Source organism: Pleurodeles waltl, chromosome 3_1 (assembly GCF_031143425.1).
Source record: "Pleurodeles waltl isolate 20211129_DDA chromosome 3_1, aPleWal1.hap1.20221129, whole genome shotgun sequence".
NCBI lineage: Eukaryota > Metazoa > Chordata > Amphibia > Caudata > Salamandridae > Pleurodeles > Pleurodeles waltl.
In genome coordinates this window covers 107988924-108011041 of record NC_090440.1, presented here as the reverse complement: position 1 = coordinate 108011041, position 22118 = coordinate 107988924, and the positions used below count along the sequence as shown (strand labels likewise).

Here is a 22118-nt window from a genome sequence, read left to right as displayed (position 1 = left end):
AGTTTGGTTTCTCTGGAAGCACAATTTAAAATCACAACTTATGATGATGTTGAATTTTAAATTGGAATTCTGAAAATGTCACTTTTAGAACGGTGGCATTTTCCTACTTCAGCCATTTAGTGATCACTTGTTTGAGTGACAGTGGGGCTTTGTGTATTCCCCCTAGACAGCTACACACAATGGGAGCTTAGGTGTGACTTGATGGGGCTTGATGGGCCACTCTGGCAGGATGGGAGGGAGGAACTGGCCACAGCCTCACTTACACCTGAATAGGCTGTGTCCGGTCCCCACAAAAAGGCTGTATACCCCCTGTAGTGAGTATTGAACCAGGGCAGGAAGGGCAGGACCTCTGTGCACATCAAAGGCCTGTCTTTTATGTCTCATCCACTTTATAGGCCAAACTGGGCATATGTACTGGACCTCTGACACCACCAAGACAGTACACTTCAGGACCTGTGGATATTCTGGCAGGAACAAGGACTATTGAGATGCTACAAGGACTGTCACTCTGCTAGACTGCTGCTTTGCTGTGCTGCCTGCTGCCCTCTTGCCTGGGAGTGAGAATGACTGGAACTGCATCTCTCTAACCCAGAACCCAGAGTGACTCAAAGGGCCAGCTGACTGGCCTCCTGATTGAAGTCTCAGGGACATAAAAGACTTCCAACCCATCTACATCTACATCTGTGAGTCTACCCTGACAAGTAGCGCTACCCCAGTTCTGGAACCTTGGAAGTTGGCTTACGGTGTTTGCTACAGCTGAAATAATGCATCGCTACCACTGCATGAATCAGAACAAGCACATCGCCCTGTTGTATGGCTCAGAACAGGTGCAGCGGCCCACTTGTATCATTGGAGTCAACGCATTGCCTCTCCAGTGCAGATTAACCTCAGTGCATTGGGTTTGTAACTACTACATTGTGGACCAGACGCATCACTGCTGGTATATGGAGAAAATCTTCACTACTGTGTCGGAATTGATGCATCGCCACAACTGTGGGGCTCAACACTGATGCATTGCTTCAGCCTGCTCCCCGCATCTTTGACATCAACGCAACCAGGATTAATGTACTTTTGTTCAGCAGGCCCAACAGGGTCCCTACAGCCGGCCCGTGCTTCTTTGCGGTTGGCCTGAACTTTAGACTTTGTCCTGGTCCTGCGCAATCAGATATTCCCGGTTGGCGCTTCTTGTTTCTACGCACTATTTTAGTGCGTAGAAACAATAGACTATATCCCAAGTTCTACTTATTCTCAATTTTTGTTGTTTTGGTCTTGTTTTGTTCAGTAAATTAGGTTCTAGTGTTCTAGCCAGGCGTGAAATCTTTTTGTGTGGTGTTTTCACTGTTTTACTGTTTGATGTCTTGCACAAATACTTTATACATTGCCTCTTAAGTTAAGCCTGACTGCTCTGTGGCAAGCTACCAAAGGATGAGCACCGGGTAATTTAGAGTATGTTTGTGACTTAGCCTGCTTAGGGTACTGGTCCCCGCTTGATCAGGCTGCATAACTCTATCATCTAGAAACCCAATTTCTAACAGCACATAACCAGAAGATTAAAGTGTGTGGACCTAATAGGTACTTGTCACTAGTTTTATTTGTAACTCAGGTTTAGAGAATAGTTTAGAATTCTTCAATCAGGCTCCAAGTGATTTTTGATGCAAAACTGTGCAAACTCAGTTTTGCGTCAAAAAGTATAGCTCAGGCTTGTGTCATTCCAGAGTGCCAGCTGGGTGCCATATTTATGAAATCCTGCAAGCCGGAGCAAAGAGTGGGCCAGCGTCTGGGAAAATGACATTAGCCGGGTGGGGTGGCGGTATGGGGGAAGGGGGTTTTACACCAAAAAATGATGCTAGGCTGGTTGGACGCAGAACCATCCATAATAGATTACTCCTGTCTTAGAAAGGACAGGAGTCATGACCACCATCCCAGTGGCCAGCACAGGGGACAGTGGTCCCCTGGGCATGGCCATTGCACCCATTGCCATGCAGGGGAGCCCACGTTAGGGCCCCCAATGTCAAACAAAATATAGAAAAAGAATACTTACTCGGGCTTACGATGGATGGGGTCATCCATCCTCCGGTGTTCCTCTGGTGGAGGTGGGGTTGTTCCTGGGGCTTGGGAGGGCACCTGTGGACCCATTCCATGGTGTTTAACCCAGTTGTTCTGCCCAGGGTCCTCTAAAGTATATCTTGCCAAGGGACCACACAATCACGAGGATGACACCGGTCTAGATGAGTCATTCAAACCTAACATGGCATAAGTCAAGGTTTCTGTAAACCCAAGAACAGGACAGCAAGAAAGTTGTGCAGCATGAACCATTTCACAAATTGTCTGGGTTCGTAGTAAATTAGAATTTTGGAGGATCAGAATACTGCATGCATAACACACACATTTCAATCATTTCAATAAAGTGAGGCACCTACCAACAAAATTCACATAGCTTTACCCTGCACCATAGCCAATGCATAGTGTCCAGTTACAATCAGTACAATTCCTCACTTACGTACATATTTACAACAGCCCAAACACTTAACCAAATGAATTGTCATGAACCCAGTCCCCATCAGCATTATGTAAGGATGCTTTAATCACTTACAGCGAGCTACGAACATGCAGGGATAATTCAGGAAGCAGTCATAGCTCGTGGGAAACTAAGAAAATGAAATAAAGTTACTGCATTGTAAATAAAGAGACATGCAGACCTGCCCCTAAATCTCAAACCACATACATCAAACAAGATTGCAAATTTGTCCAGCTCAAAATAACTGCAATTTCAGGTGACATGCATTGAGCATATTTGTTTGCCCATAATTAATTGTAGCTTAGGTTTTGAGCAATTTAGAAAACCCGTCTGATCCACTAGCTGACTAAACGCCTGATTTATACATTGACTGATGCGTCTGGGGCCATCAACGTTGCATCCGTCCGCCATTGTGACTGTCCAACTGGCTTATTTATATTTTGGTAGTATACTGGATGAAACGCCCTGCACCAAATTTTTTTAAATTTGGGCGTATAGTTTTTTTTTTTTAAACAAAACTTCACTTTCACTGATGGGCACAAGAGACTTCTTGGTAGATTTAAAATAAATGACCAAATAAAGAACCTTATTTTTATAAAAGGATAAATAGAGCATTTTATTAACACTTTTTGCAGAAACAGAGTGACACAGTCCACATCTTTTCATTAAACACAGCAAAAGCTATGATCACATTTTACATCACTTTGAGGCACAAAGCAAATAGGTCACCTATGATTTACATTTGATTTTCAGTGTTCTAGTTGTGTATTGCATTGGCGGGGACTCTGTCGCCTAGCACAGTACAAAGAACTGCTTAGAAATCCAGAAGGAATCACATACATACATTGATAATGGTCCAATTTTCATTGTGATATGTTTTTTGTTTTATTCAGAGAATTGGTCATATTAAGAAAAAATGTCCACTATGGATAATCTTTTTTCTTCCAGCATTTTAAAACATCTACAACAAGCTAAATGAAAATAATGTGACAATGCATGAACTTATTGCTTGATACACAAATGTTGCTAATTTTATTGAGTTGTTTCAGCCCCTTATGTAGAATGCAAAAGAGAACAAATAAGATTCCTTAATCAACATATTTTGACCACTAAATTACTGTGAGAATCTCAGGAACTCATTTGGCATATGCAATGGAGGCCATTTACACCAAATGTTTATTATAATTTGCTATACAGTTTACAGAAATCCAAAATGTTTCAGTATCAAGGAATTCTACCAGGGATGTAAAAAAATTCTCACATTGTGAGATTTTAGTATTGCACTAATTCAAAAACTTGCGTTGTTTACTATGAAAACAATGTACCTACAAACCTAAATTTGTGGCAACGTGTAAACTTTGCAAAATCAGTTCATCATATATTAAATTGCTAGGGACTCATTCAGCATGCTGTTCAAAAACTAATGGACAGGAGCCTGAGGTGGTAAAAATACTCTGAAATGGTATTACACTGGGATTTAAAATTACGGTAAAAAGAATGACGCACAAATCATATTTTCTTCATTGATTTGCATGTTGTTTCTTCCTTCCTCTTGAGGTGTGGACGATGTGATATATGCCATAAGTATCTACTCTTTTATAATTGTTTGAAATGTGTGGTAATAGCTTTATGGCACATTTTCGCCACTATTTTACAGATTTAAGTGAGCAAGTTTGTGTTACTACAATTAATTTAGGTAAAGCTACACATAAATACAATGTATTTTGTAGGAAGATATGAACATAATTTTTACCCCATATTGAGGGGTAAATTTTGATAATGTATTTCTTTGATCATATCATTTAACACTACTCACAAATAAAGATCAAATTAGTTCTCAGAAATTAGATTTTTTTCCAGGGGAGAATACTTTTTTTGTGAAGAACCTCCTTTGTCTACAGACCCACCAATTCCCATCTTCTTTAACAGCCTGAAATATCAATTAAATTTTCAAGGTTATAAACTGTATGCAGTTGAATTAGTGAATTTCCACAAACATTTGTGTTTGTAGTTAAAACTCAAATTTTGCAGGCCTTCCCCAGAACTTGTAAATCCACACCTGTGAGATTTGCCAAGACACAAAGAAGTGGTATGATGGTGGTATTTTACAAGAACCAATACATATGAGTTCAAATTCAATCTGAATTTGTAATTGCATATGCTGCTAGTTCAATACCGAATTAATGGTTTAATGCACCTTCAGTGCATAAATATTTGTGCCAAGTGGGCCAAGCAAATATACATTTATGGCTGCACAGTTGCTCACATTTTTATTGCACTGTCAAAATAATGTGCTTAACGGTTTTTCAACATAAAGATAAGTCAAGCTTTGAAATTACTTACAATGTTTTTCATACTGGAATGCACAACAAATGCATAATAAAAAGTGATATATGTCTGGGATGCATTTGATATACTGTTAAAGCATTGCTGTATTGGCAAATCCACTTATTTTTATTTGTTCTTGATTGTCTGATATCAATGACAAACGAAGTAAATTTTTCAAACATCTTTTGCGTCACTGTTTGTGATGTGTAAAAATGGAACCAAAACCAATTATACATTGTTGCCACATGCACAATTTAGGTGTATATATCTTGCTGCACAATGTGCTGTTTTACATATTTCTACCTTTACCCCAACGTAGTTATTATAATTGGCATGGGGCTTGCAATGATATTCTTCCATGGATGAGGAGGAAACATTGCTCTCTGATTACTTGACTTGACTTGATGCTAAATCTACAGTTTCAGTCCTTTAAAATAAACAGATACATTGACCACAATCAGCTGTCCATAGTTTCCAAAACAGTGTAATAAACGAATAAGTGCAATATCAATAGTTAAGGAGTTTCATTTGGCTACACCTGGTAGCATTTTGTTCGTTGTGCTTTTATTGTTTTGGCTGCTTGTAAAACTATAGGCAGCCACTCAGTATTACAAGCTGAACCAGGAAGCTTTGAAATAACTAATGCTCCAAAGGGGTATACTTGATTGGAGATGAGAATGTTTCACAAATTTTACAAATTGCACTTTAATGTTCACATTTTCTGATTCAATTTTTGATAGTATACTCTGGTTTTTAATGTGTTTAATGTTTACTCCACATTTTTGTGCAAACAGTCACAATGAGTTTAATCACAAACACTACAAAATATAGATATATATCTACTATTTAGCTTTGTTAAGAATAGTCCTCTCCTTCCCTATAATGGTATGGTTCTTGTGCTTCTTCTTGTACAAATTCTTCTCGTTTGTCCCATCCACTAGGCCAACCCCCATTGGCTTGGTCTGTAGTAGCACCATAAGACTTTGTGGTGCCATAATTTATATAACTTTGAGAAATGTCCCCTGTCTCTTCAGCAAGTTCATCTTCATGTATAAACCCACACTTTTCATCACTTGTTTGTTCTGGATCAGCCCAAGGCTGCTTGTCACCTGAGGCAAATATTCCATAGAATATAACACCTCCATAATGAACTAGTGCAGCAATCAGGAAGACGTACTGCCACTCTTCACGGGTCTGAAAAAGAAAACAATCAGAATGAAGCATGATAAGAGACTGTAGGTGGCTCTGGTTCCAAAAAAATATTTGTTTATCACAAATATTTAATGAGACCAATATATCTCAGTGAGGGATATAGAAATTGTTCGCCGTTCATATACCCTAACCATGGAATGAATACCAGTTGAGATTATCTAAATTAATTTCCATAATGAAACATCAGAATACTGTGCTCTTGACATGGCATAATTGTCAAAGTCAACAAGGTCCAGAACATGATGGCCAGGGAGGATTACTAGTGTAAATGCCATGTGTCATTGCCACTTTAATAATGTATTGTGTCTAAATGTCTCATGGAATTAGCAAAACAGTTTCTAACATATTCATGAAACCATGTGTCATTTTTCCAATGAACACCATATGCAACTGCTGTTATTAGCATAGCCATATTATATAGTGTTCATGCACTGCTCATGCATGTGACCCATGTTTTCTAACTACTGATAACATAAATATCTAAATTGGAAACAGATTTAAAGTTATAGTTTCCCAGTACGAAGTAAGCTGTATAGACCTCACAGACAGGGTGATGATGGGAAAAATTGTTGGCTGGACCCGTTTCTAATATTATGTTTTAAATTTTGTATTTTCCCCAAATAAAATTGTTATTACATTATTATGGCCCTCATTCTGACCTTGGCGGGCGGCGGAGGCCGCCCGCCAAAGTCCCGCCGTCAGGTTACCGTTCCGCGGTCGAAAGACCGCGGCGGTAATTCTGACTTTCCCGCTGGGCTGGCGGGCGGTCGCCTTCAGACCGCCAGCCAGCCCAGCGGGAAAGAGGCTTCCACGATGAAGCCGGCTCGGAATCGAGCCGGCGGAGTGGAAGCTGTGCGACGGGTGCAGTTGCACCCGTCGCGTATTTCACTGTCTGCGCAGCAGACAGTGAAATACATGTAGGGGCCCTCTTACGGGGGCCCCTGCAATGCCCATGCCAGTGGCATGGGCACTGCAGGGGCCCCCAGGGGCCCCGCGACCCCCCCTATCGCCATCCGGATCTCGGCGGTCCGACCGCCGGGATCTGGATGGCGGTAGGGGGGGTCAGAATCCCCGCGGCGGTGCAGCAAGCTGCGCCGCCGCGGAGGATTCAATGGGGCCGCGGTACACTGGCGGGACCCCGCCAGTGGTGCCGGTCCGACCGCGGCTTTACCGCCGCGGTCGGAATCCCCATTGGAGCACCGCCGGCCTGTCGGCGGTGCTCCCGCGGTCCTCCGCCCTGGCGGTCAAAGACCGCCAGGGTCAGAATGACCACCTATATATCTTACAACACATTTGTAAATATCTCAGAAACACAATCTTTAACAACACCATTTTTAATTTAACATTTGCTCTGTATTTTTTTAGCTCCTCTTGTATGTACAAGTAGTTTGTCATCACCCTAAAACACTTTGCATTTTTTTGGTTTATGATTTGAAAGAGAGTTTTAAGAACAATTGCAAAATCTTCCTGTGACATTTTCATTAACAACCCTGGGAACCTCAAAATTGGAGGATGAAACATCTAAAACAGGGATTGATTTCTTGAATGCATCCAAGGAGCATCCAGACATTTAGTCTATCAGTAAACTCTAATGCCTCATTTATTCACACCCCATCTTACCAATGCAGTGCTTTCAGTTTAGGGGACTCAAAATATAATTCACATCAAACTCTGTCGATGAGGAGAGAATCATACGCACACCCATCATGGAAATGAAATCCAATTAATTATCGTGGCAACACACTAAACATGTTTCAACACTGATGGGTGCCTTGATCACGAGTGAAAGTGAACAGTAAAGACGGACATTAAATAACAACATAAACATACTACAGAATTGTTATAATTAAGTAAACAACATCCTACAATGTTCTTGAGGTGGATTGTCTTATCGCATAAAATTCAGAAATTCAGCAAAACAATACAGGCAGTGTCATAAAATCATGACAGGGTCATCAAAGTACTCAATATATATGTATCATTGTGTATTGTGTAGGCCACTGTATAGGCCGCCACCCTATGCCCCTGTACTCCAGTCTATGACACTCCACTCTACACCCCTCCACTGAAGACACTGTATGACACACCACTTCACTTTATTTTAAGACATGCCACCCCATTCTATGCAACTCAACTCTATGGCACGCCACTCCACTCTATGTTAAGCAGTCAATGCCACTGTACTCTATACCATCCCACTCTGCACCACCCCCTCTATGCCACAACACTCTTTGCCATAACACTCTCAACCACAACACTCTACAACATGACACTCCACTGTACGACATGCAATTCCACTCCACAACATACCCCTCACACTTTATGCCACTCAACTCTACGCCCCTTCACTGCAAGACACTGTAAAATGCCAGACCACTCCACTCTATGACACACCACTCTACTCTAAAACACACTACTCCACTATACACCACTCCAATCTATACCACTCTACCCTAAACCACAAACTCAATGCCATGACACGCTATGCCATTCCACTCTATGAAACTCTGCTGAACAACACAACACTCTCCACCATGGCATTCTATGTCATGACAATGTATGACACAACATTTGATTACACTCAACTCCATGCCACTTCACTCTACAACACTCAACGCAACTCTATGATACTCTACACCCCTCCACTCTAGCACACTGTACTCCACTCTATGCCACTCCACTCTACTCTATGACATGCCACTTTATTCCACTCTATGCCATGACACTTTACACCACTCCATTGAATTCCACTCCACAGTACTCTGTGCCGCAACACTCTAGAACATGACACTCGACTGTATGATACTCAACTGTATTACAGGCGATTCCACTGTGTGACATGCCACTTCACTCTACGCCCCTCCACTGCAAGACAATGTACAACACACCACTATGATTCACCACTCCACTCTAGGACATGCCACTCCACTTTGTGTCACTCCACTCTATGCCACTCCACTGTATACCACATCCCCCTACACCACTCCACTCCACTCTATGCAATGACACTCTATGCCACTCCACTGTACGCAACTCCACTGGCTCTCCCCATGACACTCCACTACATGACAATCAAGGACACAATACTTTATTACACTCTACACTACTTTACTTTGCTCTACAAACTCTCTACTCCACTCTATGATACTGTACTCTACTCTACGCCACTCTACACAACTCCCTCTATGCCACTCCATGCCACTTTACTCCACTCTATTACACACTACTCCATTTTAGTCCACTACTCTACCCTATGCCACTCCACTTTAGTCTATGACAATCCAGTCTACCACACTGTACAACACTGTACTCCACGCTACCCCACAACACTGTACTCCACTCCATGCTGCTCTGCTGTGCAATACTGTTCCCTATTCTATGTCACCCTGCAACACTCCACTCAATGACATTCCTCTCTAATATGCAACATACCACTTCACTGTATGCCACTCCACTACATGATATGCCACTCCAGTCTATGACACACCACTCAACTCCACTCCACCCCATGACACACCACTCCACTCTGTGATATCCCACACCACTCCATGATATACATGACACTCATGCCACTGCACTCTAGAACACTATATTCTACTCAATGCCTCTCCACTCTATGCCTCTCCACTCTATGCTCTCCACTTTATGCCACTCTACTCCATGTCACTTCACTCCATGCCACTTCACTCTACAATACACCACTTCACTCTACTGTATGACACATCACTCCACTGTATGCCACTCCAGTCCACTCTGTCATGCCACACCACTTTTATGCAACTCCAATATATGCCACTCTACTCTATGCCACTCCAATGTATGCCTCAACACTATATCATGACACTCTACAACACAACACTTCACTGTATTACGAGTAACTCCACTCTACGACATGCCACTCAACTCTGCTCCACTGTAAGACACTGCATGACATGCCACTCTGACACACCACTCCACTGTACTCTATGACACCCCACTCTACTTTATGGCACTCCACTCTACGACACGGCACTCCACTCATGCCACTTCCTTTGTACCACTCTACTCTATGCCATTCCACTCAACACCACTCTATGCCACTTCACTCTATACCACTCCACACTATGCCACTTCACTCTATACCACAACATTCTTTAACATGACAATCTGTGACACAACACTGTACGGCGCTCTACTCTATGCCACTCCACTTTACTCAACTTTACGACATTCTACTTCACTCTATGATACTCAATGCCCCTCCACTCTGACATGCTCAACAACATGCTACTGCACTCTTCCACTCTGACACTCTATTCTACTCTTTTCCACTCTACACAAATCCCTCTATGCCACTCCACACCATTTTACTCCACACTACTCTATGACACACTACTCCACGTTAGTCCACTACTCCACTCTAGGCTGCTCCACTCTATACCAGTCTATGCCACTCCAGTCTACAACACTCTATGCCACTCTACTCTACGACACTCAAAGGTGTTCTACTCCACTATACCACACTCCACTGTACAACTCTGTACTCTACTCTATTGCACTCTACAACACTCCACTCTATGACATTCCCCTCAACAACACTCCACTGTGTAACACAACATTCCATGACACTCACCTCCACTCTGTCACTCCACTGAAATCTGTGACACGCCATTCCACTCTACACCACACCACTTGAGAGCAGTACATTCCATTGTATGCCCCTCTACTCTATGACACTCAAAAACAACCCACTCCACCTCTATGACACACCACACCACTCTACTCTACAACATGCCACTCAACTCTATGTTACTCCAAGTCATGCCACTCCACTCTGGGGCACAACACTTCACTCTATGACATGACACTCCACTCTACGACATGATCCTCCACTTTACAACACTACACTCTACTCCACTGTACAACACTCTACTCCACTCTGCACTTCTCCATTCTACAGCACTCTACTCCCTTCTATGCCACTCCACTCTACAACACTCTACAATCCATCAATCAATCATGAATTTGTAAAGCGCACTACTCACTCATGAGGGTCTCAAGGTGCTGAGGAGGGGAGGGGGAAGAAAAAGTGGGGAGGTGCTGCTACTGCTCGAACAGCCAGGTCTTGAGAAGTTTCCTGCATACTGTACTCTATGCAACTCTACAACAATCTATTCAAATCTATGTCACTCTACGACCCCCGACTCCACTCTACACAGCTTCCTTTGTGCCACTTTACAACATTCTGCTCTATGGCACACTACTCTACTGTTCTCTACTACTACACTCCATGCCACTCTATGCTACACCACTCTATGAAAATTTATGCCAGTCCACTCTACTAGTCTACAACACTCTACTCCACTCTACGAAACTCCACTCTACAACTCTCTACTCTGCTCAACGCCACTCCACTCTACGACATGCCACTATATGAACTTAAACTATACAAACATTAGCAATTTAAAAGTTACAGTTATTACTTTAAAGTTATAAACTGAAGTTATAATTTGCACCATGCCCAGAACTTATTATAACCTGAGAACCTCCTTACACAGTGTTGTCAACTTGCTGGCCAGACTAAATTAACTATAACTTTATAAGTGTGGGTTGTACCATGCACAATCTTGTTAAATGTTAAAGAGCAATGGTAGGACAATTGTTGGGAGCCCATTGGGAATCAGACCATTGACCATACTTTGAGCCTTTAATTGTCATAAGGGGAGTGATGAGGTTGACCACTTCACGAGGACTATGCAATCAGAGGTTGGAATTAAAGCTCATAAGTATGGTCTGCGATTTTCATACAGAAGTCTACCCTGAAGCCTGATTGGCATTCTTTGTGATTTGTTGATTGTATGTTTCACCGGGACTGGTAAAAGAAAAAGTCCAAACTCTACCCAGCCAAAGGCTGTAGACACTGCTTCTTTATACTGTTCCCCCTTCATTGTGACACTTTTGCCAGGACAGATCACAAACCCAGAAATTCCAGTTGAAAAGTTTCAGTTCCAGCAGTCCACTCTTCTACACATGCCAAATTAATAGCATTTTGCCCATATTTATACTTTTTTAGCGCAGCCTTTGCATCATTTTATGACGCAAAACAGGCACAAACTTACAAACAATTGTATTTTGTAAGTTCACGCAGCTGTAGCATAAAAAAATTATGCAAATGCGGCGCTAAGAAAGTATAAATATGAGCCTTTGTGTCTTCAGACAAAACAACAACAAAAAAACCTCTCAAATCAATTTATTGAGCAGCTGTCCTCTAAGTACCACTTTCATATGCCGTTCAACCAAAATGAATTTCCACTGCTCTTATGGGCCAACACTCCCATCATGCATTACAGAAGTGACAAAATAATGTGATCAACCATACATATATTGTGTGTCTTAACATTACTAATGTAAAGTGGAGCATCTAAATGATATTATTAAAGGTGCAGTCACAGTAGGAGACTAGAAGTTCATACACATGTGTGTTCTAATCTTTGATTTTACCATGTTGAATTGTAGTACTCATGCAGGTTTATATTCATGTATTCTGGCTATGGTACTATGATGTAACTGCACAGAATCCCGTTTCATTTATAATTCATGAATTCATTTATAATTCACAGATGCACTTATAATCATGTATTTTGAATGTGCGTTTAATGTCTTACTAAGTTAGCATAACAAAACGCCTGAATTATTTGTTTTTTTCCTCTGCAGGTGCATCTATGTTAGTCTACATTTCATGAAAGGCAAATTGTGTGTTGAAGATAATAGGGTATGGAAGGATATTTTGGCAAGGACAATGAAAGGCTACCAAACTGAGAAGAAAAGACTCTGGGTTGTATACCAGGCACCAAGAAATGCTGAAGGTTGTCCTGGTGTTCGAATCGTGGGATAAAAACCTGAGGGGAGTTGCCAATTCTAACTGTGCAAAGGCGATGGAAAACTACTGGTCTTGGTGATATGTACATCTTGAAGGTTTTGTGGTTTTACTTGGTATTCAACTAGTTAGACAAGAGCAGATTCCCTTAAGATTTGGAGGGGTACAGACTCTCTACCCTTATTCATTTGTGTGGCTATATGCTATGCATCGCCTCTCTATTAGAACTTCTACTGAGATTTCTGCTATGCTGACACTTTCCCATATTTACCAAGAATCAACTAGGATTTCCTTTTTAGTTTAGTTTAGGATACTTAGATTAACTTAGTTTTTTCAATGATTAAGCAAGAGGATTGCAATTTGTATGCTGATTATCAGATCTTATTTCTTATTGCTGATACGATTTAACTTCAACACTTTACTTCACCTTCGGGGATTCTGTACTTATACAGCATGTATTTGGGAGTAATTTACATTAATTTGGCTTTTAGTTTTTAATAAACCTTTGAACTTTGTCCTCCGCCTCCTGGATTTAATGTAAGATGAAATAGGTTACACTGTTATTTGAATCAAAAGGTTGATTTTAACACTCCTTTACCACTCTAGCATCATAAAGAGGCCCATGGGGAAGAAGTGAAAGAAGTATATGGACCCAAGGCATCATCAAAAGAATATAGCCCAGTATAAAGATATTGGGCAGACACTGACCCATCATAATGCCTTATAATTTAAAATATATCATAGCACAGATCTGACCTTGATCTAATTCCTCATTCATTATAGTTTTAATTTATTGCAATCTGGGTATAATGTGTTGATCATTGAGGAAACATGTGAACCAAGCTCTATCTCAAAGTTTGACGCTTCTGGGCAACTTTACTATTGAAAAGGAATCCTAACAAGTGAACAGAAAAGCTGTCGAAAACCTACGGTCTGTACACAACTAAGTATCCATCCACCCAAAATTAGCACGTGGCTGGTTAAAAAAACTCAGAGAAGCACTCTATTTGTTTTAATACAAACCTCATTCCGTATAGTAGTGACATACTTCATCATCAGATTTATCCTGGCTGCTAATAGCCAGGAAGGAGGGGCTCAACCATATTTCAGGGAGCACTTGGAGATAAACAAGGTACCAGGGAAATAAATGAAAGATTCAAAATTACTCACCGACTCCAAAGTGTCCCTTTATTAGCAGAGAGGTTGGGCATGATTAAAAATAACTATGTATATAGTATTAACAAGGGGATAATTCAGGATTAATGGTCCTATGACCCTCAAACCCAAGATAGCAACATGTTTCTGCCCTACACTATCGGGCAAAAATGGTCCCAGGCACTCATCAGTCCATCACAAACACCATTGCCTCTGTGTAAGATCCAGAGGACTATTCCTCTGGAAAATGCATATGCACTATTTATGCATGCAAAATATAGAGGCAACTTGCCTGTCGAAGCGTGGAAACCTACATCATAGGGACATTGCACCCATTAGGGAATGCCCTTTAGGCCTCTCAGGGTGCGGTAAAGGTCTGGCCCTGTAGTCACACCTCTTCCAAGAGTCCTAGAACTGCTGTAGCACCTACTCTATGCCGCACTCCTGGGTCACATAATGAAAACCAACAGTCTACAGGTGTTTGCCAATTGATCCATTGTCCCACTTATATGGCATCACACCTGTGGCTTTAAACCTCTTTCCTAAACAATATTTCCCAATCATGGGAAGATCCCTTTCTGGTTGAGCTCAGTTCAAAATCTGAATGCCCTCACTCAGAGATTCATATCTTTGAAACCAGCCAACCCAAACCATTTAATGCAAAGAAAAATGTTTTTGTCCACCAGATAAACAGGAAGAGATAACCAGCATACTAAACTATGGAGCTCAGATAGTCAGGTAAGCTTCGGACCCAGAGATGTTAAAGGAGGTTCTATTTATTACATATCAGAACTGTGCTCTGATTCCTCTATTCATATTTAACTATAAATATCGCAGGGGAAGGTGAATTTAAGTGCTTGGTGCACAACTCTGTAAATCGTTGTACCCAAATCTCAGAAATCTGGTAGTTTTCAATAAATCAAAATTCAGGGCCTGAATTAGAGTTTGGTTGGTCCCATCTGCATATTACGATCCCATTATAGCCTATGTAGATTGTAATAAGGCGGACTGGATATCCATCATATTTGTGATGGAGTAAGCCATCCACCAAACTCCAAATCAGGCCCTCAATTAAGACTTTCCCATCCTATCAAGAAACGTCTGGTACTAGTCCCCCATCAAAAAAGGACAGGACACCAGTGAGTACAGTTGGACCTCACCAAGGGTATCTGCTGAGCATACATCATGAGCTCTCTGTTCCACCACATAACAGATCTGACTTCAAAATAATGAAGCTATTGCACTGGTTGCTCTGCAAAAACCATTAGTGCCATAAAGTGCGAGACAGTCAAACTGTTAAATAAGTCATACATAAAAATAAGATGGCTTAAATGGAGGTTCTTGAAGTTAAGGGAATGAGTTAACATTTTTTTAAATTGAGTCGCATGTTCAACCTTCAGGTTGTTAGTGAAATCCCCAGAGAGATAGCCATGCAATTATAACCTGGTTGAGCCTTTTTTCAGTATGAAGGCCTTGTGCAATAAGCTGCAGGGCGATGCAGCCAAAAAGTGATTCCTTGACTGGTGTGATTGTTTTAAGGAGGTGACAGATTTCTGGACTGTTTCAGAAGTGAGAGCTGAATTATTATTCAATATTTATAGATAGTGTATCTCCAGGACATACCTTGTGCTTTGTCATAGCTCCAACAATTATCGGGCACACCATCCCAGATAATGTCCCAACTCCATTAGAAATTCCCATTAGAATGCTGGCATATCTTGGTGCAATATCCAAGTGATTGACATTGAATCCTACAATTAAAGCAATACATATATTTGGTTAAAAATATTACGTCCATTCAAATCTAGTCAAATCATGTTTCATGACACAGTACAACACTTTTTGAATTTTGTGCTCTTTCCCATAAATAACAGGCTATTCATCAATATGCTAATCACAATTATAAATCAACAAACTATCCAATACATTTAAAATAGTGGTATTTTAGAATAACAAAACTAAAAAATATCAGCTTCTAATGACCTTCAAAACGTAAGTGTCAAAATAACTTCAATCAGAGAGCTACATGTCTGGAATAAAACATTCTAACATGCTGTTATCCTAAAACACTGAAATGACCAGAATCCAAATTGCAAAAAACGCTTTTCAAATTTTCCATGTTGACCTTTCTTTTACATTCAACAAGCACTGTTACTTTGATTAATTGATGTATGCTTCTTTGGGTTTGGCCAAAATTAATCTCGTCCCCATTTCACTCTACCGCACAAGATTTTCAATGGGAGTGCCACAGGGTACACCAATAAACCCCCTATTTTTAATGAATAGATGCAGACACTTGCCCATCTATTTTGAATATTTGGATATTTTGCTTTAGCCAGTGCCGGATATATTCGGAGGGGCATAGCTGTGCTTTATAATTTCATGGTGCCTGGTGGTCATCCAATACATTAAATTTTGTTAGGCCTAACTCTAAAAATAAAGGAATGTTAGTCTAGGACAGAAAAGAGAACATTTGCAGGGGTAGGTGGCTGTTGCAATCCATTATATTCCTACTCATGTCACTATGCTAAAATCAGTAGGGCCCAGCACAAGAGCAGCAAGTGAAGTTGATGCACTGCCTTGATGAAAGGGAGAGAGCAGAAATGTGCCATATTTGAAAAGAAATTGTGCAGTTCTGGTTTCTTCCTGAGAAGGCACACTTTGGACTGCCTTACATCAACACAGGTCACTTGCGCCATAGTCAAAGGATGCTTCTGGTATTTCAAGGATAGGTTTTGTGCAGGAAGGAGTACCTTCCTATGTGAACAATATCATCTGTGGCTGTTTCCTCTTTGTCTGTGTGCTGCAGATTCAACATTGGTGTTGTCTTGTAATTACCAAGATGGATTTTGTGTCTGGTCTGCATCACAAAAGTGATGCAACTCCAACACAAATCTTTGCAAATCTGGGCCTAGGTGAGGTCCTTGATGATAGCAGTCTATTCATCCTTTTTCATTTTCAGCTGTAGCTGCTTAGCAGAATGGTGCCATTCCTCAGTGAAAAGCCATTTCAGATTGTATAATTGCCGTAGACACCAATTAGGGGGTCACTAGAAGTTGCAGCTTGCCCTTTGTGACCCCTGGTATGACCTTACAACCTCTTGTGAACAGGTTACTAGAGTTCACAAGAGCAGAAAGCACATGTGTCTCTCCAAGATCAGTGTTAAAGTTAGGCATTTACCTCACCCTCTCCCTCAGCCTTTTAGATGCAAGTCAGAGGATGTTGAGGGAATAAAGGTAAGAAAAAGGCCTGAACCTTCCATTGCATTAATAGTTAACAAGCCCATTGACAGTCGTCCATTTGCTGCTGAGGGTCTAGAGAGGGGATGGTGTTTTCATTTTCCTTCCTGTGCACATAACAAGTACAGCGAGAGTGAGGAAAAGTCTGCAGATGGCACACGATGCTCCTGGCCAAGACACAGCTCTTGCTATAGGTGAGATAATCAATACTTCAGAGTGGGTGTCTACGCATTGGCCTCTCTCCATTCAAGGCATCTCTGCAAAAAGTTCCTCAATTGTCTCAGATAATACATGGGGAGAGGGAGCACCATTTTCAACTACAGCAGTTGTTAGATATTGAGTTTCTGGCTGGGAGAGGTAAGCAGCCTGTCCTAGTAGGAACTACAATCCTAGTCAGTGTAAGTCACCAACACACTCTAGGTTAACCTGTATTCACCCTCTGGAAGCTGGGTGCAGAGCTGTCATGTTTTATTAAAGAAGCGATGTGTAAAGTAGTTGTGCAATACATCAAACAGTGAAAACACCACACAAAAAGATTCCACTCTAGAATAGAAAAATAGAGCTTGATTTGCAAAATTAAACAAGACTAAAATGACAAAAATCCAATAAGTAGAACTTGATTTATGATTTTTTAAAGAATGAACTGTAGAGAAGCGCTTAGAAGCAAGAAGCACTAATCAGGAATATCTGGTTACGTCAGACCGGGACAAAGTCAAGAGTTTAGGCTGACTGAGATGGAGCATGAGCCAGATACAAGGAACCACTTAGGCTCGCTGAACAAAAGTACCTTGATCTTGATTGCATCGATGTCACTGAAGATGTGAGATGCAGCAGAGGTGATGTGCCGGCTCCAATCCCACAACAGAAGGAGATGCATCGGTTTTCTCCACACGAAGTCCCAGATGCATCATTTCCACGGGTGATGCATTGGTCCCGAATGTGATGTGTCGGATCTGCTCCTGTAGCAGAGGATGCGTAGATTCTGAGGGCGATGCACTTGCTAAGAAAGTGTATGCTCCTGGCCATTTTACATGGTGAGGAGGATGCACACAAAGGCAAAGATGTACCGGTTCCGATTCCTGCGACGGCGAAGATGCACCTATTCAAATGAGGATGTGTTGGTTGTTTGAAGAAGCATCTTAGGCCTTACTTAAGAGGATCCACTAGCGTGGCACCACTTGGCAGGGCAGACTCACAGGTTGCAGAATCCTGGGGGAGATGGAGAAAAGTTGGAAGTCTTGAGACTTCAGCAAAAAGGAGACCAGTCATCTAGCCCTTGAAGTCACTCTGGGTTGGAGAGATGCAGGTCCAGTCCTTCTCACTCCCAGACAAGAGGCAGCAGACAGTGGTCAGTACAGCAAGGCAGGAGTCCAGCAGAGTAGCAGTCCGACAGAGTGGCAGTCCTTGTAGCAGTATAGCAGTCCTTTTTCCTGGCAGAGTATCCACAGGTCCAGAAGTGTACTGAAGTGGTACTGTCAGATATCTAGTACTTATACCCAATTGTGCCTTTGAAGTGGAGATGACTTCAAATAAAGTTATTTGAGGGCACAAAGGTCCTCCTTTCCTGCCCTGGTTCTACACTCACTACAGGGGAGTATGCAGCCCTTTATGTGGAAACAGGAACAGCCTATTCAGGGTTAGTGTGAAGTTTATAAAATGTAATATGTTAATCCCAATGTTATCCTATGGGAGAGATAGCCCTTGCTGCAGTGGAAAATGACTTTGGGAGTTTTTCACTACCATGGCATGTAATGTTTAAAAGTATATATCCTGCCTTTTAAACACATTGCACCTTGCCTTCTGGGTTGTCCAAGGCCTACCTTAGGGGTGATTTATATGTATAAAAGGGAAAGGCTTAAACCTGGCAAAAGCTTTATTTTGTAGGGGGTTAGGAGCACACTGCCTCAAACACCAGCACAGTTTGCCTCTTTGCATTATGGTAAATGTGGTACACAATTAGCATTTACCTCAAATTTGACTGTAGTTTTTCCCTAACGTTGGTGCAGATAGTGCCGTACATATCTAGACACCTGCATATGTTTCTGGATTTCGTCCTTCATCAGTAGAGAGCAAAGACATTTCATCTGGGGTTGTTGGAAATGCTGCCTAAATCTTTACAGGTCACAGTACCACTCAGAGGCACACAGGTGCATCTCCATAGCTTGTCAGCATGCTGGCTCATGGGAGCCTCTTAAACAGAAGAGTAGTTGGGAGCACACTGCCTCACATCCCGGCACAGTTCGCCCCTTTGCATTATGGTAAATGCGGTACACAATTTGCGCTTACTTCAAATTTGTATGTGTTTCTGGATTTCGCCTTTGAGCAAAGAAATTTCATCTGAGGTTGCTGGAAATGCTGCCTAAATCTTCACAGGTCACAGTACCACTCACAGGCACACTACTGATGTTGGACAAAATCCCAAAAATATATGCATGTGTCTAGAGATGTACAGCAGTATCTGTACAATCTGTTTTCCACAGTTCGACTGCTTGAGCAGAGAAAGATGTATCACCTATGCTTTTTTTCTTGTACGCTGGGGTTTTGAAGCAGGATGCCAATCTAGAGTGGAGGCTCCTTTGTTAAATGTTTTTGGTGATCTTATTCCTGATGAGAAGTGGTCCTGTTCTATGCACTGCTTTGTGAGCGATACAAAGTAGCTTGAAGGTGGATCATCTGGCAACTGGTAACCAATGTAGGGCCCTGAAAGTAGGGTGGTTGTGGGCTTGTGGTAGCAAAGTTCTGAATTTGTTGTAGTCTTTTCAGAGTTGATAAAGATCCATGGTAGAGGCCACTGGCATGATCAAGTTTAGACAGTGTGTCATCTGCGTAGGTATAGCATGTGAACTGAAATGAATTGATCATTGCTGGTAATGACTTCATATAGATGTTGAAAGACATGAGTGAGATGATAAAGCCTTGAGAGACCCCTGTTTTTGTGAAGTATGGTTTGGGATGAAAAAGGAGAAGTGTTTGAAATTGCCTCAGACTATGCACAGAGAAAGGGAGCGCTAATTTAAGCTACAGTAATTGTTAGAAATTGTGCCTCCAGTTATCATAAGAATGCACCCTCTCCATGTAGAGACCACAATGCTAATCAGGGTAAGTCAGATACACACTAAATTAGCTTGTGTTCAAACTGAGCAGCAGGCTTAACTTAAGAGGCAATGTGTAAAGTATTTGTGCAACATACACACAATAACACAATGAAAGCACAGAAAAAAACACTCCACACGGTTTGCAAAATATTGAATATTTATCTGAACTAAATAAGACCAAAAGGACAAAAGTCCAATCAGTAGAATCGAGATATGAATTTCTAAAGTATTTATGCCACCACAGTGTTTGAGAGTCACTAATGAATTTGTTTAGATTATCGCCCCAACACAGGGCTCACATAGTCACCACGGATGCTGTTTAAATTATAGTTGCCATCACAGTACTCAAAAGCAAGTTACTGATGATGTCATGTGCAAGGCTGGTCATTCAGCCTGAATTAGCAGTTACGGCCGCGTGTAAGAAAGTGCAGTGGTAGCAGTCACCACATAGGCCCCGCAACGCTCTGCACCTTTTGGGTGGAGATGCCGGTGTCATGTACTTGGATTCTGCAGCATGGCAGCAGGCCCCAGGTGCACTGCTCATTGCGCCACTTTGTAAATATGTTGCAGCAAATTTGGCTTTGTTGAGCCACATTAGCATCATACATGAATGCACAGAAACATACCTAACCGTCTACACATATCTAGACCCAATAATTCCAGTTCAGAAGCTTCAGGAGTGGCTCCAGGATTCATTTGATACCTTAATACCACCAAAAACAACAACACAGGACAAAGGAAAACAAGCACCTTAGATGAATGCAGAACTAAAAAAGATAAAGCAACAAACTGCACAGCTGCAGTGCAGTTGGCTCAAAACAGCACTCACTACAAACTTCACCTACATAAATGTAACAGAATATACAAGTCAACTATCAAAAAAGATTTAAAAAAATACTTTTCATACAGAATTCAAAATGCTAAATGTGCAAGAAAGAATTTCATAAAATTCTCACTGAATTTCATACACCTAAATGCACAAAAGGAACACATCCGGTTTCTCGAGAATTTACTGACAAACTGGCAGGGCATTACAAAACCAAAGCAGACATGTTGGATTACTTTTATAAAAACAAATGGAAAGCATTAGCATCAACCCATTCCAGTAATCCCCCCCATGGGTAGGCTAACCCAGCCTCTGCATTCCTTCAAGCAAATATCAGAAACTGAATTCATGGATCTTGTAAAATCAAGCAGGCCAGCTGGCAGCCCTTCTGACCCTTGTCATCAGAAATCTTCAAGAAAATTATTTTAACTACCTCCGCTGCCACACTATTCAGAATAACCATCAATAATTGTTTAACAAAAGGATTCATTCTAGAAGGCATAAAAAAGGCATACATACACCCATTAATAAAGAAAACAAACCTGGACGCGTTCACCCAGATGTCAGAGTTAATTGAACTCCATAATTTTCAACTTCTAAACAGGATTCAGTCCAGTAGAAGGTACAGAATTTGCCCTCATCACCATCTGGGATGACCTTAAAAATACAGTAGACCACAAAGGGGTAGGGCTCTACTTCTCTTGGACCTTTCAGCTCCTTTCGACAAAGTTGATCATGACACTCTAATCCAGATTCCACAGTGGAGACTGCTCTTGACTCTTAACTGGCTCACATCCTACCTTCAAAACAGAAAAAATGTCATCCATACTTCCTGTTGGAAATGGCCCTTCTCTAAAATATGGTATGTTTAGCACATTTAATTTACTTG

At 41.4% G+C, this 22118-nt stretch overlaps 1 protein-coding gene and 1 long non-coding RNA gene across 3 annotated transcripts in view; one reads left to right on the top strand and one right to left on the bottom strand.

Moving 5' to 3' along the window:
- LOC138283822 (uncharacterized) overlaps positions 1-13393 on the top strand; it is a 66206-nt gene extending 52813 nt beyond the window's left edge. For both annotated transcript variants that reach the window (XR_011201317.1, XR_011201316.1), the window contains exon 3: positions 12752-13393. This is a non-coding gene — a long non-coding RNA (uncharacterized lncRNA). The remainder of the gene's footprint in view (positions 1-12751) is intronic.
- The window catches only part of SLC17A6 (solute carrier family 17 member 6), a 281370-nt gene continuing 262356 nt past the window's right edge, over positions 3105-22118 (bottom strand). Inside the window, exons 11-12 of the mRNA XM_069221946.1 lie at positions 15693-15820; positions 3105-6040 (exon numbers count right to left, since the gene is read on the bottom strand). Of these exons, the coding sequence (XP_069078047.1) occupies positions 5702-6040; positions 15693-15820 (467 nt within the window). The 3' untranslated portion in view covers positions 3105-5701. The remainder of the gene's footprint in view (positions 6041-15692; positions 15821-22118) is intronic.